We start from the raw sequence: 14072 nt of genomic DNA on the forward strand, positions 1-14072 counted from the left end.
AGCAATATTTGTACATATAACCTCAATGATGCAATAATAAGAAAATTAGTTAATCAATACAGGCATGACCCAAAAAAAAAGGAGTTTAATAATCACAATCAATTGACGAAAGGCCTCAGAATGTTGGTGAGGCCTCATAGAGTAAGTATCACCTTGTGTTATGGTCAGGTATATGTGTTCTGAATAATATTTTTATTGTGAAGTCTCTTTGTTTTGGTCCAGAAGATACAATTAAGTTCGAGCCAATGAACAATAACTGCGCAGGAGGCAGCTAGTCATCTTTCAGTCCTGCCTGGATCAAACTGAACTTCTAGCTTACATCTGTTGTTAATGTATTGTCAGAGGAAGGTGGCCAGGAAGCAACAGAGGGAGGCCAGGAAGAAGCCAGCTAGGAATCCCTTCAACTGGGAACAGTTTTCAACCCTGTTGTCTTCTATTAGCCGTGAGCCAATCTGAGACCCGGTTTTATTTGAAAAGGGGCAGAAAAAATGTAAGAAATCTTTTGTATTGTCTTGATATTTATATTGTGTTCCACCTTTACTGGACATCTTCTTTTTTCCCAAATAGGCTACCAAGCAATTTCTTGAAGAGATAAACAAGTGGACGGTCCAATACAATGTCTCACCACTGTCTTGGAATGTGGCGGTCAAGTTTCTCATGGCCAGAAAATTTGATGTCCTACGAGCAATCGAACTCTTCCACTCCTACAGGGTACGTGGTGTGAGATCAGAGTCCATGCGGGGAGTATGTTGAACCATATTCTGGGGCAGGGGTGCCCATCAGTGCCATGGTGCCTATCAACACTTTCCTCCAACCAAGTATTTTTAAGTGGGTGGGGCTTTTGCTGAGCATTGGCCATTGGAGATCTGAGTGGCTGTGCAGATTGATAGAAACGTTGCTTTAGCAGCAGTTGCCACGACAGCACCAGAGTGTTCACTGTGTGACTGAAGCTAAGCCATGGGAGCCATTTTGTGGCTGGCTTCACCTCCTGTGGCAGCCATTTTGTAGATGCGCCCAGTGTTCCCTCTAAGCTGAATTAGTGTGAGCTAGCTCACAGATTTTTGGCCTTTGGCTCACACGTTTTTGTCTTAGCTCAGGAAAAATGGCCTCAGAGCAAGCTACTATATAATATATATATATATATATATATATTATATTATATAATATATAATAAATTGTAGATGACTGGGGAAGGCAATGGCAAACCAGCCCGTAAATAGTCTGACGTGAAAACGTTGTGAAAGCAACGTCACCCTAGAGTTGGAAACGACTGGTGCTTGCACAGGGGACTACCTTTTTAAGCAAATATATGCAGTAGCTCACAACTTTAATGCCAATAGCTCACAAAGTAGAGTTTTTGCTCACAAGACTCCATGGCTTAGAGGGAACATTGGATGTGCCCACCATGCTGTGTCAGAATTCCAAAAAGATTGGGGATCCCAGCTCTATGGCCATACAGTTCTGCATTTCTGTATTCCATAAGAGGCCTCAGCCCCTAACCAAATCAGACTTTTGATTACAGTTGATTTCCAGACGCCTGAGATTGGAGAAAATGGCTGCTTTGGAGGTGGACTCTCTGGCTGTACTTTGCTGAGGTCCCTCTCATCCCCAAACCTCCAGGCAGGGCTTTTTTTGTGTGTAACAGGAACTCTTTTGCATATTAGGCCACACATCCCTGCTGTAGCCAGTCCTCTTGGAGCTTACAGGAGGCCCTGTACTAAGAGCTCTGTAAGCTGTTAGAGGATTGGCTACGTCAGGGGTGTGTGCCTAATATGCAAAGGAGTTCCTGCTACAAAAAAAGCCCTGTCTCCGGCAAGGTTCCCTCTAAGCTGTGGAGTCTTGTGAGCAAAAATTCTATGTGAGCTACTGGCATTATAGTTGTGAGTTGTGAGCCATTTTTCCTGAGCTGTGACAAAAATGCGTGAGCTGGAGGCTAAAAAATTGTGAGCTAGCTCACATTAATTCAGCTTCGAGGGAACACTGGTCTCCGGATATTTCTCAACCCAGACCTGGCAACCTTACGGCCAGCCCTGATGATTCTCAGAGACAGGGAGGAGCAGGTTAGCCACAGTTCCCATCCGTTTCTGCAAACTGGCTGAGCTAGATTGGCATGCAGCTTCTGAAGGGGAGGGGCCAGAATCCTCCCCAGTTAACACCCAGCTTTTAAGCCGCAGACAGGAAAATCCACTTTGCACGTCTCAAGCTGACCCCGTGCACCTGAAACCTCTTTTCCTGCTTCTCAGGAGACCAGGCTGAAAGAAGGGATTGTGAAGCTGAAACCGCACGAGGAGCCCCTCCGCTCTGAGCTGCTTAGCGGGAAATTCACGATTCTGGTGAGTCCTGCGTGGTAGGATTTGTCGGTGCTGAGCTGCGCTCCTAGGAGCCCCAAAACGATTAGAAGCGATTCCAAGGAGGGCTGAAACTCAGTGGCAGAACGCCCACTGTGCACGCAGAAGGTCCCAGGTTCAATCCCTGTTATCGCCTGTTTAAAAGGACATTGGGTCAGGGATGCTGGGAAAGACAGCCGCCATCTTCAGGAGGCGATGCTGGTTGGGGTAGTTACTGCTGAACTAGTTGGCCTGATTTGTCATAATTGTGCCTTGGATGTGCTGATCATAATGCAATAAATACAGGGCCGGATTAACAATTAGGCCAACTAGGCAATGGCCTCTGGGCCCCCAAACCATTAGGGGCCCCAGGCCAGCTTTCCCCCGCAGTTTCCCCGCTGCTTGCAGCCCTCCCAACCTGCATGCACAGCCAGCAACTGAGCCACTCTTTGCCCGACTTGCCTGGTGCGGCTGCTGCTGGCGTCGTTGCCAAGTTTGCCTCTCTCTGCCTCTCCCCCGCAGCTTTGTCAAAGGGGCTTTGGAGAAGGGGCCGCGGGAGGCAGGGCGGATGCTCCGACTCAGAGATAATTTGCAAGGCCCCCCCCCACCCCAAGATTTTGACTGCCTAGGGGCCTCCACAGGGTTCAATCTGATACTGAATAAATACAGTCTTGGTTTTGGCTTTCGTGGGGGGGGGGGGGTCTGGATAAATGCCAGCTTCAAGAGGGGGTTACCGTATTTTTCAGACCATAAGACGCACTCCCCCCCCCCCAAAAAGTGGGGGAAAAGTGTGTGAGTCTTATGGAGCGAAGGTACGTACCTTCCGGGGGGGGGGGGGCGATTCGCTGCCTCTGCCTCCGATCCGACGCTTCCCCCGCGCCTCCCTGCCTGGCTCCATCTTCTTCCAGCAAGCACTGGGATCGCTCCATGTGGCCCCACCGCAAACCCAGCGCTTCGCAAGCACCGGCTGTGGAGAGGCCAGCGTGCTTCCTCCTTGCCTGTGTGCCTGGCTTCAGCTGTGATGCTTAAAGCAAGAGCTGGGATCGGAGGGTGGAGGGAGCGATCCCAGCGCTTGCTTTAAGCATCAGAGGTGGAGCCAGGCACACAGGCAAGGAGGAAGCACGCTGCCCTCTCCACAGCTGGTGCTTGCGAAGCGCTGGGTTTGCGGTGGGGCCACATGGAGCGATCCCAGCGCTTGCTGGAAGAAGATGGAGCCAGGCAGGGAGGCGCAGGGGCAGCGCCGGATCGGAGGCAGAGGCAGCAAATCGCCCCCCAGGAAGAAGGTGCGTCCTATCGTCCAGAGCGCCTTATGGTGCGAAAAATACGGTAGATAAAAATATGGAGCAGAGGTCCATCAGTGGCTATTAGCCACAGTGTGTGTGTATATATATATAATTTTTTTGGCCACTGTGTGACACAGAGTGTAGGACTGGATGGGCTATTGGCCTGATCCAACATGCCTTCTCTTATGTTCTTATGTGACACAGAGTGTTGGACTGGATGGGCCACTGGCCTGATCCAACATGGCTTCTCTTATGTTCTTAATTTCACCTGGGAAAACCCCACAATTCCCTGCAGAAGAGGATGTGGCATGAATGTACCGATTAGTAGCTGGGGGTGCACCTTTTATAGCCTTCCTTTTAAATCTCAGACAGGGTTGCCCGTTAGGCTTGCCACCCTCCAGGTGGTACCTGGAGATCTCCTGCTATTGCTGTTGATTTCCAGGTGATCAGTTCCCCCAGGAGAATATGGCTGCTTGGAAGGTTGGCCTCTATGGCACTGTGCCCTGCTGTGGTCCTTCCCCCAAACTCTGCCCTTCCCAGGCTTCTCCCCCAAAATCTCCCAAGTATTTCCCACCTCATAGTTGGCAACACCAATGCCCGTTCAGGCAGTGATCAGCTACAGAGCCCGCTTCACTTTAGAAATACTACTTGAGAACTGGTGCAACGTAACAGCGAGGAAAATGCTTTGAGAAGCCTCTGGTTCAAATCTTACTTTTGCCATGAACTAAAAGTGGCCTTGGGTGAGGAATTAACCCCCCCCCCCCCCTCCTGCCAAGAAAATGGTCATAAAAGTGCTTTATAAGTGTTCCCATTTGATGCCAATGCTAGTTTTGCGATCCTATCGACCATGCAACACCTGGAATTTTTAAACTTGCTCTGGGTGGCTTTTGACTCCCAACTAGACTGATTCGTTCTGGCTCTTGTACTTCCCATATTGACCTCTTCCACCTGGCATTGTTTTGGCAGAGCGTCCGAGATCCTTCCGGTGCCTCGATAGCCCTCTTTACGGCCAAGTTACACCACCCCAACAAAAGCGTTCAGCATGTTGTGCTCCAAGCTCTCTTCTATTTGCTGGACAGAGCGGTGGAGAGGTAAGTGAACTCTTGGCAGTTCTGCAAGGGGTTTCCAAGGCAAGTGAGCAGCAAAGGTGGTCGGCCATTGCCTTCCTCTGCAGGGCCTTCCTTGGTGGTCTCCCTTCCAAGTACTGACCCTGCTTAGCTTCCAGCTTATGGAGACTCCAGCAAGGGGCTTTCAAGGCTAGTGAGAAGCAGAGGTGGTCTGCTATTGCTTTCCTCTGCAGCGCTTCCCTTGGTGGTCTCCCTTCCAAGTACTGACCCTGTTTAGCTTCCAACTTAGGTCTCCTTTATGTCAGATCTGGCCCTCATAACAAATGAGTTTGACACCCCTGCTTTAGAAGCTGTTTTTTTTGGGGGGGGGGCGGGTGGAGGGGTGTTGAGTGGCATTCAGGGGAGATCTGAGGTCTCAGGATTGGAGGCCAAGTCTTGGGTTTGTTGAAAGCATAAAGGGTCTCTTCCTTCACCCCCCCGCCCCCCAGATCTTCTGGCGGCTGGATGGGAAACAGAGGAAAGCAACGTTGCAAAAAGAGAGGAATATTGTTGTTCTCCGGCCTAACTGGCATGCAAAAGGTTATGTGGTTCCTGCCCCCCTGTCCCTCAATTGAATTTAAGCCAATGAAGGCTTATTAGAGCTAATACATTTTGAGTAAACGTATGTCAGGGATAGCTGTGCTATTGAATACGTTCTGCCTTTATTCGCAGCTTCTGGAACACATTGGGTGGTAGGGTTGCTGTCCTCCAGGTGGTGGCTGGAAAATTAGGGTTGCCAACCTCCAGTTGGTGCCTGGAAATCTCCCACTGTTGCAAATGATCTCCAGGCGACCAAGATCTGGTCCCCTGGAGAAAATGGTGGCTTTGGAGGGGTGGCATTACACCCCGCTGAGGTCCTTCCCCTCCCAAAACACTTAACAAAAAAACTGTCTTGATCGGGGCTTTTTTTTGGTAGCAGAAGCTCATTTGCATATTAGGCCACACCTCCCTGATGTAGCCAGTCCTCCACAAGCTTACAGTAGGCCTTGTCCTAAGAGCCCTGTAAGCTCCGGGAGGATTGGCTACATCAGGGGGCATGGCCTAATATGCAAAGGAGTTCCAGCTACAAAAAAAGTCTTGATTATTAAAACGACCTAAGACAATCTGGTTTCAGAGAGTAGTTGTGTCAGTCCACAGTGGAACAGTGTGAATTAAGGCCAGTAGCACCTGTTTGGGGGGCCAACCTCAAGGTGGCAGCTGGAGCTCTTACAGTTGTTCTCCAAATTACAAATATCCATTTGTTTGGAGCAAAATGGCTGCTTTAGAGGGTGGGCTCTAACGGCACTGTACCCTGCTGAGGCCCCTCCCCAAACCCCACCCTCCCCAGGCTCCACCTCCCCCCCCCCCCCCCCACAAATTTCCAGGTATTTCCCAACCCTTGCTGGGCAAAAGTTTCACCTGGCCCCCACCCACTTTCTAAAAACACTCCATGGGCAACATGACTCCCCAGGGCACCATTTTGGGGTCCCTTGTTCTACATGGTTGCTGTAAGTCAGCTGTGACTTAAAGGCACTTTCCACAAGAACTGGCTCATTGCTAAAAAATTTTGAGTGGACATAACGGGAAGCTGTCATTGTGCTTGCGTGTGCGGTACTTGTGGAACTCCCAGCCACAACTCCCAGCGGCCATTGGCTTTGATCAGGGATGGCTAAACTTGCTTAACGTAAGAGCCACATAGAATAAATGTCAGATGTTTGAGAGCCACAAGACATGGAGGTCGGATGTTAGAGAGCCACAAGACAGGCAGGCAGGGAGGGAGGAAGGAAAGCAAATAGATGGGTGAAGGGAGGTGGAAAGAAATCAACTTTAAATGCATTCTTGAAGCCACCAGCTGGCTTGGCTTGGAGAAGTGATTTAAAGAAACAAATGCCTTCTCCAAGCCGGCTGATGGGACAGTGAGGGCTTCGAGAGCCACATAATGTGTGTGAAAGAGCCACAGTTTGGCCACCCCTGGCTTAGATGGATTTGAAAGGGGGTGGGAGAAATATATGGGTCTATGTTTAGTTTGAGCACCAACAGCCAAATGTGTCTTCGTTAGCTAATGTGGTCTCCCCGCCCCCCCCCCCCCAGTGAATGGTGAGAGACCTGGAAGGCAGTACAAACTAGTGGTTTCACAACACCAGTCGCCTTCTGACTGCAGAGTCCGCTTTGCTGGGTTGGTTTCCTTGGCGTAGTGGATGAACTTTGGTCTTTAAGCTCCCGTTCGTTGAAGCTCAAGGAACAGCTTAACCTCGGATGACCTGGCAGTCTAAGTGAAGTCTCTGGATATTAACAATAATCCCAAAGGATTTTTGTTTTTCATTAAAGGGCTCAGACGGTTACCCTGAATTCGATGAAAACCTGGCTATATTGCTAGAGGATCCTGTGTGCATATTATAGGTGGGAAGAAAGGAAGGGGGTTTTTTTTGGGGGGGGGGACAATTTTGCTAAAATTTTGAGTCTTTCCTTTCATTGTTGTAGTATTCTGAGGTTAACCCTTTCCCTACTGAGGAACCAAGCCTTGCAAGGGACAAATGGTGGAGCTGTAAGAGGAACTGCAAAAAAGAAGCCGTGCAAGTTAGACATCTTTCTATCAGACAGCTTGTTGCTTTAACACTTAGATAACAGGATCAGATTTCAGCCAGAGAAGCTTTTCTGACCCTGTGTCTCATCTCAGTGTCTGCCTATTTGTGCAGTTGTTCAAGGTGTGCCAGAGATGTTGGGCTTCCTTAGCAATCCTGCCAATGATTCAGGCTTTCTTCAGTTTTCACCAAAGGGCCCCTAATCTAGCCCTCAGTGTGTTGTGTTGACCCAAAGGAAGAGATCTGGGATAACTGATCACTGATTTGTTTAGTTAATCCATCTTAACTAGCTGGCGGGGGGTGGTTTAAGCAACAAGCTGTCTGGTAGAAAGATGCCTAACTTCCATCGCTTCCTTTTTGCAGTTCCTCTTATAGCTCCACCATTTGTCCCTTGCAAGGTTTGGTTCCTCCGCAAGGGAAGGGTTAACCTCAGAATGTAGTGGTTAATGTGGCTGATTGGAAGCAGGGCGATTTGGGTTCAAACCCCCAATCCCCTATTACACTCAATGAGCAATCTTGTGCTAGTCAACCCGCAGGGTTGTTGTGAAAAGAACAAAATACATATGCTGTCATCAGTTCCATGGAGGAAGGTGTGGGATAAAAATGAGGGTAGTAAAAGAGAGTTTTACAGATTATAGGGACACGATGCAGTGGATGAAACTGGAATATAACCTCTGGTGTTCAGTTCCCTTATTGATGATTTGTGCTGTCATTTTTCTCGCCTACACCAGCTTTGAAACACAGCGGAACGGCCTGGTCTTCATATATGACATGGCAGGCTCCCACTATACCAATTTTGAGCTGGACCTCAGCAAGAAAATTCTCAATTTACTGAAGGTAAAGAGAACAGGAAACTGAGGCATGTTTGAGAATGGGAGAATCGGGTCTCTGGGTTCTCAGTCCCCTCCCCCCCCCCCCAAATACTTTCTAAAATATTATGCTGGTTTGACAGTGTCATGGTCAGAAATGGGAGATTCTCTGGAGTGCACCCAAGGAGTTCAGATACATAGCCCATGATGCTGTGTGAATGCTTCTTTAATTTCAGGTGATCTTGCAATACACAGAGTGCTGACGAAAGGAACTATTTTGAGATTTCTCAGGGCATTAAACTACATAGCCCATGATGTTGTGTGGATGCCTCTTTGATTTCTGGCAACCTTCCAGTATATGGAGTGCTGATAAAAGGAACTGTTCTGAGATTGCCTGTAGCATTCAAGTACGTGGCCCATGATGCTGTGTGGATGCTTCTTTTTATCTCAAGCGACCTTCCAATACACGGAATGCTAATAAAAGGAACTGTGTTGAGGTTGCCTCTATAACATTAAAAACTACATAGTCCATGGTGCTGTGAGAATTCTTCTTTAATTTCTGGTGACCTTACAATACATGGAATGCTGGTGAAAGGGACTGTTTTAAGATTGTCCAGCTTAGCTTGGCTCTTCCATAAATGGGTATCAAGCTAGACATGTTGGGGGAGGTAGCCATGCATGCTCCTTAATGTGCTGTCCCCATCTACAGGTAGAAGGGGTCACAGGTAAGGGGAGCAGTTTGCAGGTGAGGAGGTAAAGAATCTTACAAACCAGCAGGGGCTGAGTAACATAGGAAGCCCTACAAAGGCTCTCATTTTGGGTGTCTCAAACCGAAAACGATGAAGTAAGAGACACTTGCCTTGGCGTTCGTGTTTAATTGATCTATTAATTAAAGAGAACCAGCGTGGTGTAGTGGTTAAAATGTCAGGCTAGGATCTGGGAAACCCAGGGTCAAATTCCTACTCTGCCACAAAGACTCGCCAGGTGACCTTGAGCCAGTCATGTGCTTTCAGCGTAACCCGCCTTGCAGGGTTGTTGTGCAGATAAAACCATGGAGAAGAGGAGTCTCTTTGGGTCCCCATTGGGGAGAAAGGCAGGGAATTAATAAATAAAACAAATAAAGTAAAACAAATAAAACAAATAAAGTTGGTGTGGTGGTTAAGTGCGCGGACTCTAACCTGGGAGAACCGGGCTTGATTCCCCACTCCTCCACTTGCAGCTGCTGGAATGGCCTTGGGTCAGCCATAGCTCTCGCAGAGTTGTCCTTGAAAGGGCAGCTTCTGTCAGAGCTCTCTCAGCCCCACCCACCTGACAGGGTGTCTGTTGTGGGGTAAAGAAGATTGTGAGCCACTCTGAGACTCTGAGATTCAGAGTACAGGGCAGGCTATAAATCCAGGGTCGTCATCGTCTTCTTAAAGAATGCTAGGTTCTGGACTTCATAGTTCCATGGCCCTTCACACCAGTCGTCACAAGATCTTATTAATTCAAGAGAAGCTGACACAATTGATACTCCCTCAGCTCAGGAGATAAACATCCAAGCTGCTGAGAATTCCCTCTCCCGCCCATCCGTGTTGTTTCTGCCCTGTTGAGAAAGATCGGGGTACTGAAAGGAGAGAAAATTCTTTCCACACTGTCCCTCTAGCTTGACTTTCTCTGTTTCCTCCCCCACACACACACACACCCTCCCCCTGTGCATTCTGGAAACTGTGGTTCCAAAAATGCCTTGCCGGTCGGCCCTCGGGAGTTCTAGGAACTTGCAGTTCTCAGAATCTTCTTGGGAGGGGGAGAGGAAATGAAGGGATAAAGAAGGAAGGTTGGGGGAGAGCCGGACAAAGCATGTCAGTCTCTTGCTGCAGCAGTGGTGCTGAGGGTCTGGGGAAGGAGCACGCATGGTTCTTCTGAATCTCATACCCCAACCTGTGTTTCAGGAAAGTGGGGGCCCTTGCTCCGTGGGGGCTGTGACTGGCAGCTGGTTCCTGCTGCCTCTGGAGGAATGGGAAAGGAGCCAAGGTTGGAAGGTCCATGTGGCTGGTCAGGGCTTTTTTGTTGTTGTAGCAGGAACTCATATTAGGCCACAAACCTTTGATGTAGCCAATCCTCCTGGAGCTTCCAAGAGGCCCTGTACGAATAGCCCTGTAAGCTCTTGGAGGATTGGCTGCATCAGGGGTGTGTGGCTTAATATGCAAAGGAGTTCCTGTTGAGTACCCAGTGTAGATGACTGGGGAAGGCAATGGCAAACCACCCCATAAAAAGCCTGTCGTGAAAATGTTGTGATGCGACGTCACCCCAGAGTCGGAAACGACTGGTGCTTGCACAGGGGGACTACCTTTACCTTTTTTAATTGAAAAAATGGCTCTTGGTGACCTAGAAAGGGAGTGCCAACAAGCTACAGCCTTTGTTCCCTCCCCAGCCCCAATCCCGTATCTGCAGAACCCCAGAATTGCACCTAGGGTTGCTAATCTCCAGGTGAGCTCTGGGATTCTCCCAGAATTACAGCTACTCTCCTGACTACCAGAGATCTCTTTCCCTGGCGCAAAATGGTCACTCCAGAGGGCGGGCTCTATGACATCACATCCTGCTGAGCTTCCTCCTCAGACTCCACCCTCTGTAGGCTCTGTCCTCAAATCTCCAGGAGTTTCTCAACCCAAAGCTGGCTGCCCCTGCGGTTCCACCTCAAAGTCCAGCCCTGATGACGATGGTGGTCTGTTATTGCTGAAGGGCTGCGAGAGTTCCTCACACTGGTTTTTGTGTTGGTCTACCATCATAATTAATTGCATGCAGTGTTCCCTCTAAGATGAATTAGTGTGAGCTAGCTAAGCTGAATTAGCAAGAGCCAGTTTGGTGTAGTGGTTAAGTGCATAGGAGAACCGTGGTTTGCTTCTCCACTCCTCCCCTTGCACCTGCTCGAATGGTCTTGGGTCAGCCGTAGCTCTCGGAGGAGTTGCCCTTGAAAGGGCAGTGGCTATAAGAGCTCCTTCAGCCCCACCTACCTCACAGGGTGTCTGTTGTGGGGGGAGAAGATATAGGGGAAGGTAAAGGAGATTGTGACCGCTCTGAGACTCTGAGATTCAAAGTATAGGGTGGGATATAAATCCAATATTTTCTTCTTCTTCTTCTTCTTCTTCTTCTTCTTCTTCTTCTTCTTCTTCTTCTTCTTCTTCTTCTTCTTCTTCTTCTTCTTCTTCTTCTTCACAGTTTTTTAAGCCTCCAGCTCAAATATTGTTGTCTTAGCTCAGGAAAAATAGCCCCAGAGCAAACTGATTTATGCAGTATCTCACAACTTTAATGCCAGTAGCTCATAAAGTAGAATTTTTGCTCACAAGACTCCACAGCTTAGAGGGAGCATTGATTCCATGATGTTTTAAAAGTTTGCATTCTGTGGTCCAGGGGTAGAGAATTCTGTTTGGCATGCGGAAGGTCCCAGGTTCAATCCCCGGCATCTCCAGTTGAAAAAGAACCAGTCAGAAGGCGATGAGAAAGACCACTGCCTGAGACCCTGGAGAGCTAAACTTACAATACTAAACTTCCTGGGGAGAGGACGTGGCTCAGTGAAAGAGCCTCTGCTTGGCATGCAGAAGGTCCCAGGTTCAAGCCCCAGAATCTCCAGTTGAAAAGGGACCAGCTTGCCCTGACCTGGATAGCCCAGGCAAGCCCAATCTTATCGGATCTTGGAAGCTAAGCGGGGTCAATTCTGGTCAGTACTTGGATGGGAGGCTTCCTTGAAATGCCAAGGCTTAATTCAGCCACTGCTCTGAATATCCTCCAGGCCCCCAGTAGGGGTCAGTGACCAGGACTTCCAGGTGCAGACACATACACACACAAAATATACAAAAAATGCCAAAAAAGAAAAAGGACCAGGCAGAAGGTGATGGGAAAGACCCCGGAGAGCTACTGGCACTCAGAGTAGACAAGACTGGTCTTGATGAACCGAATCTGATTCTGTATATGCAGGGGGTTTTTTTGTAGCAGGAGCTCCTTTGCAAAGTAGGCCACACCCCCTTGCTGTAGCCAATCCTCCAAGAGTTTCCGGGGCTCTTAGTCCAGGGCCTACTGTAAGCTCTTGGAGGACTGGCTACATCAGGGGGTGTGGCCTAATATACAAAGGAGTTCCTGCTACAAAAAAAAAAGCCCAGCATATATGGCAGCATAAATAGTAAAACTGTAACAATCGTATAACAATTTTTAAAAGGCATATAACCATTTAACGGTTTTTTTAAAAAAAAAAAATAACAAGGTAAAAATATAATAGTCTATAAAACGTATTTTAAATGTGTTGGTAAATGCAAGAAAATTATTGCGTCAACCCCTGCCCTAAGTATCACCCCTCAGTATGACTTCCAAGACCAAGAAAGAGAGATCACCCTCTGAGCAAAAGTGAAGTTAAATCAACCATAAATTGATGTCATTTTTCATTCTTAAAAGTCTTTTTTTCCCCCCTTGGTGTACGACTTACAGGCTGTTAAACCTGAATGAAGACAAAGGCAAAATCAGCCTTAAGTCCAGCGGCTTTCCAACAATGTGACTTCAGCACCAGTAGAGCTGCATAAAGTCAGGATTTGATTTTAAAGGTCTCCTTAAATTAAGGCCGGCACATGGGCCCTTTCGTTTGCTATTCCGTGCATCTGAGAAGGCGGCAGCAGATTTCTCCTGAGCTTATGCATGTTCACTTTTAATGTCTCCTGATGCAGAGGTCCCCCAACCCCTAGTCCGTGGACTGGTCCCGGTCTATGGCCTGTTAGCAACCGGGCTGTGAGTTGTATAATTATTTCATTATATATTACAATGGAAGAAGAAGATGACGACATTGGATTTATACCCTGTCCTCCACCCAGAGTGGCTCAGAATCTCCTTCCTCCCCCACAACAGACACTTTGTGAGGTGGGTGGGGCTGAGAGAGCTCTCCCAGAGGCTGCCCTTTCAAGGACAGACTCTCAGAGAGGCCTACAATCTCCTTTCCCATCCTCCCCCACAACAGACACCCTGTGAGGCAGGTAGGGCTGAGAGGGCTCTCTCAGAAGCTGCCCTTTCAAGGACAGACTCTCAGAGCGGCCTACAATCTCCTTTCCCATCCTCCCCCACAACAGACACCCTGTGAGGTGGGTGGGGCTGAGAGAGCTCTCCCAGAAGCTGCCCTTTCAAGGACAACTCTGTGAGAGCTATGGCTGGCCCAAGGCCATTCCAGAAGCTGCAAGCAGAGGAGTGAGGAATCAAACCCAGTTCTCCCAGATAAGAGTGTGCACACTTCACCACTACATCAAATGAAGAGAAATAAAGTGCGCAACTGTGTCATCCTGAAACCATTGTGCGCCCCACCCCCACCCCTGGTCCATGGCAAAATTGTCTTCCGCAAAACCAGTCCCTGGTGCCAAAAGGGCTGGGGGCTGCCGTCCTGATGGACTCGTGTGCAAAGGGCAGCCGAATTATTTCCCAGCCCAGCCTTCTGAGTTCTGAGTACATTTCTGCTCCTTTGGAACGGAGAAAAACCTTCTTTTCCTGTGTTGCTGTAGACACTAGTCTCCCCCTGTTGGCCACAGGAGGAGAAAGGCTGAGGAGTCTGAGAATTTTCAGTTTAGAAAAGGGGAGATTTATAAAATTATACAAAGGGTTCATTGACAAAGGTGACCGGAATGAGATTTATACCCAGGATTCTGATGTGGACTTGGACTTTGGATTCTTTTGTTGGAATTGAGTTACAATTGTTTGAACCTTGAAATTTTGTATTTTATATGAGCGGTATATAGTATTATTATTATTATTATTATTATTATTTATTATATTTGATGAATCACCCTATCCTGGCCAGCGCCAGGCTCAGTAAAATCAGTTACATTTTACAACAGTAAAATCCAGTTACATTAAAATATATATAATCAATTACATTAGACATTACAAACCCTGATGGCGTCGTTCAAGTGCTCTTATTCAGTTATTGGATCACATCAGGGGTGGGGGGGATCCCCCAAGATGGGGTGGAGAGGAAAAGATA

The 14072-nt window shown here is 48.2% G+C and overlaps 1 protein-coding gene across 1 annotated transcript in view; it reads left to right on the forward strand.

The window, feature by feature from the left end:
- Positions 1-14072, forward strand: part of PTPN9 (protein tyrosine phosphatase non-receptor type 9) — a 59253-nt gene that overhangs the window by 29715 nt on the left and 15466 nt on the right. Inside the window, exons 2-5 of the mRNA XM_060260194.1 lie at positions 568-711; positions 2244-2333; positions 4577-4701; positions 8009-8114. Of these exons, the coding sequence (XP_060116177.1) occupies positions 568-711; positions 2244-2333; positions 4577-4701; positions 8009-8114 (465 nt within the window). The remainder of the gene's footprint in view (positions 1-567; positions 712-2243; positions 2334-4576; positions 4702-8008; positions 8115-14072) is intronic.

Source organism: Heteronotia binoei, chromosome 19, assembly GCF_032191835.1.
Source record: "Heteronotia binoei isolate CCM8104 ecotype False Entrance Well chromosome 19, APGP_CSIRO_Hbin_v1, whole genome shotgun sequence".
Lineage (NCBI taxonomy): Eukaryota > Metazoa > Chordata > Lepidosauria > Squamata > Gekkonidae > Heteronotia > Heteronotia binoei.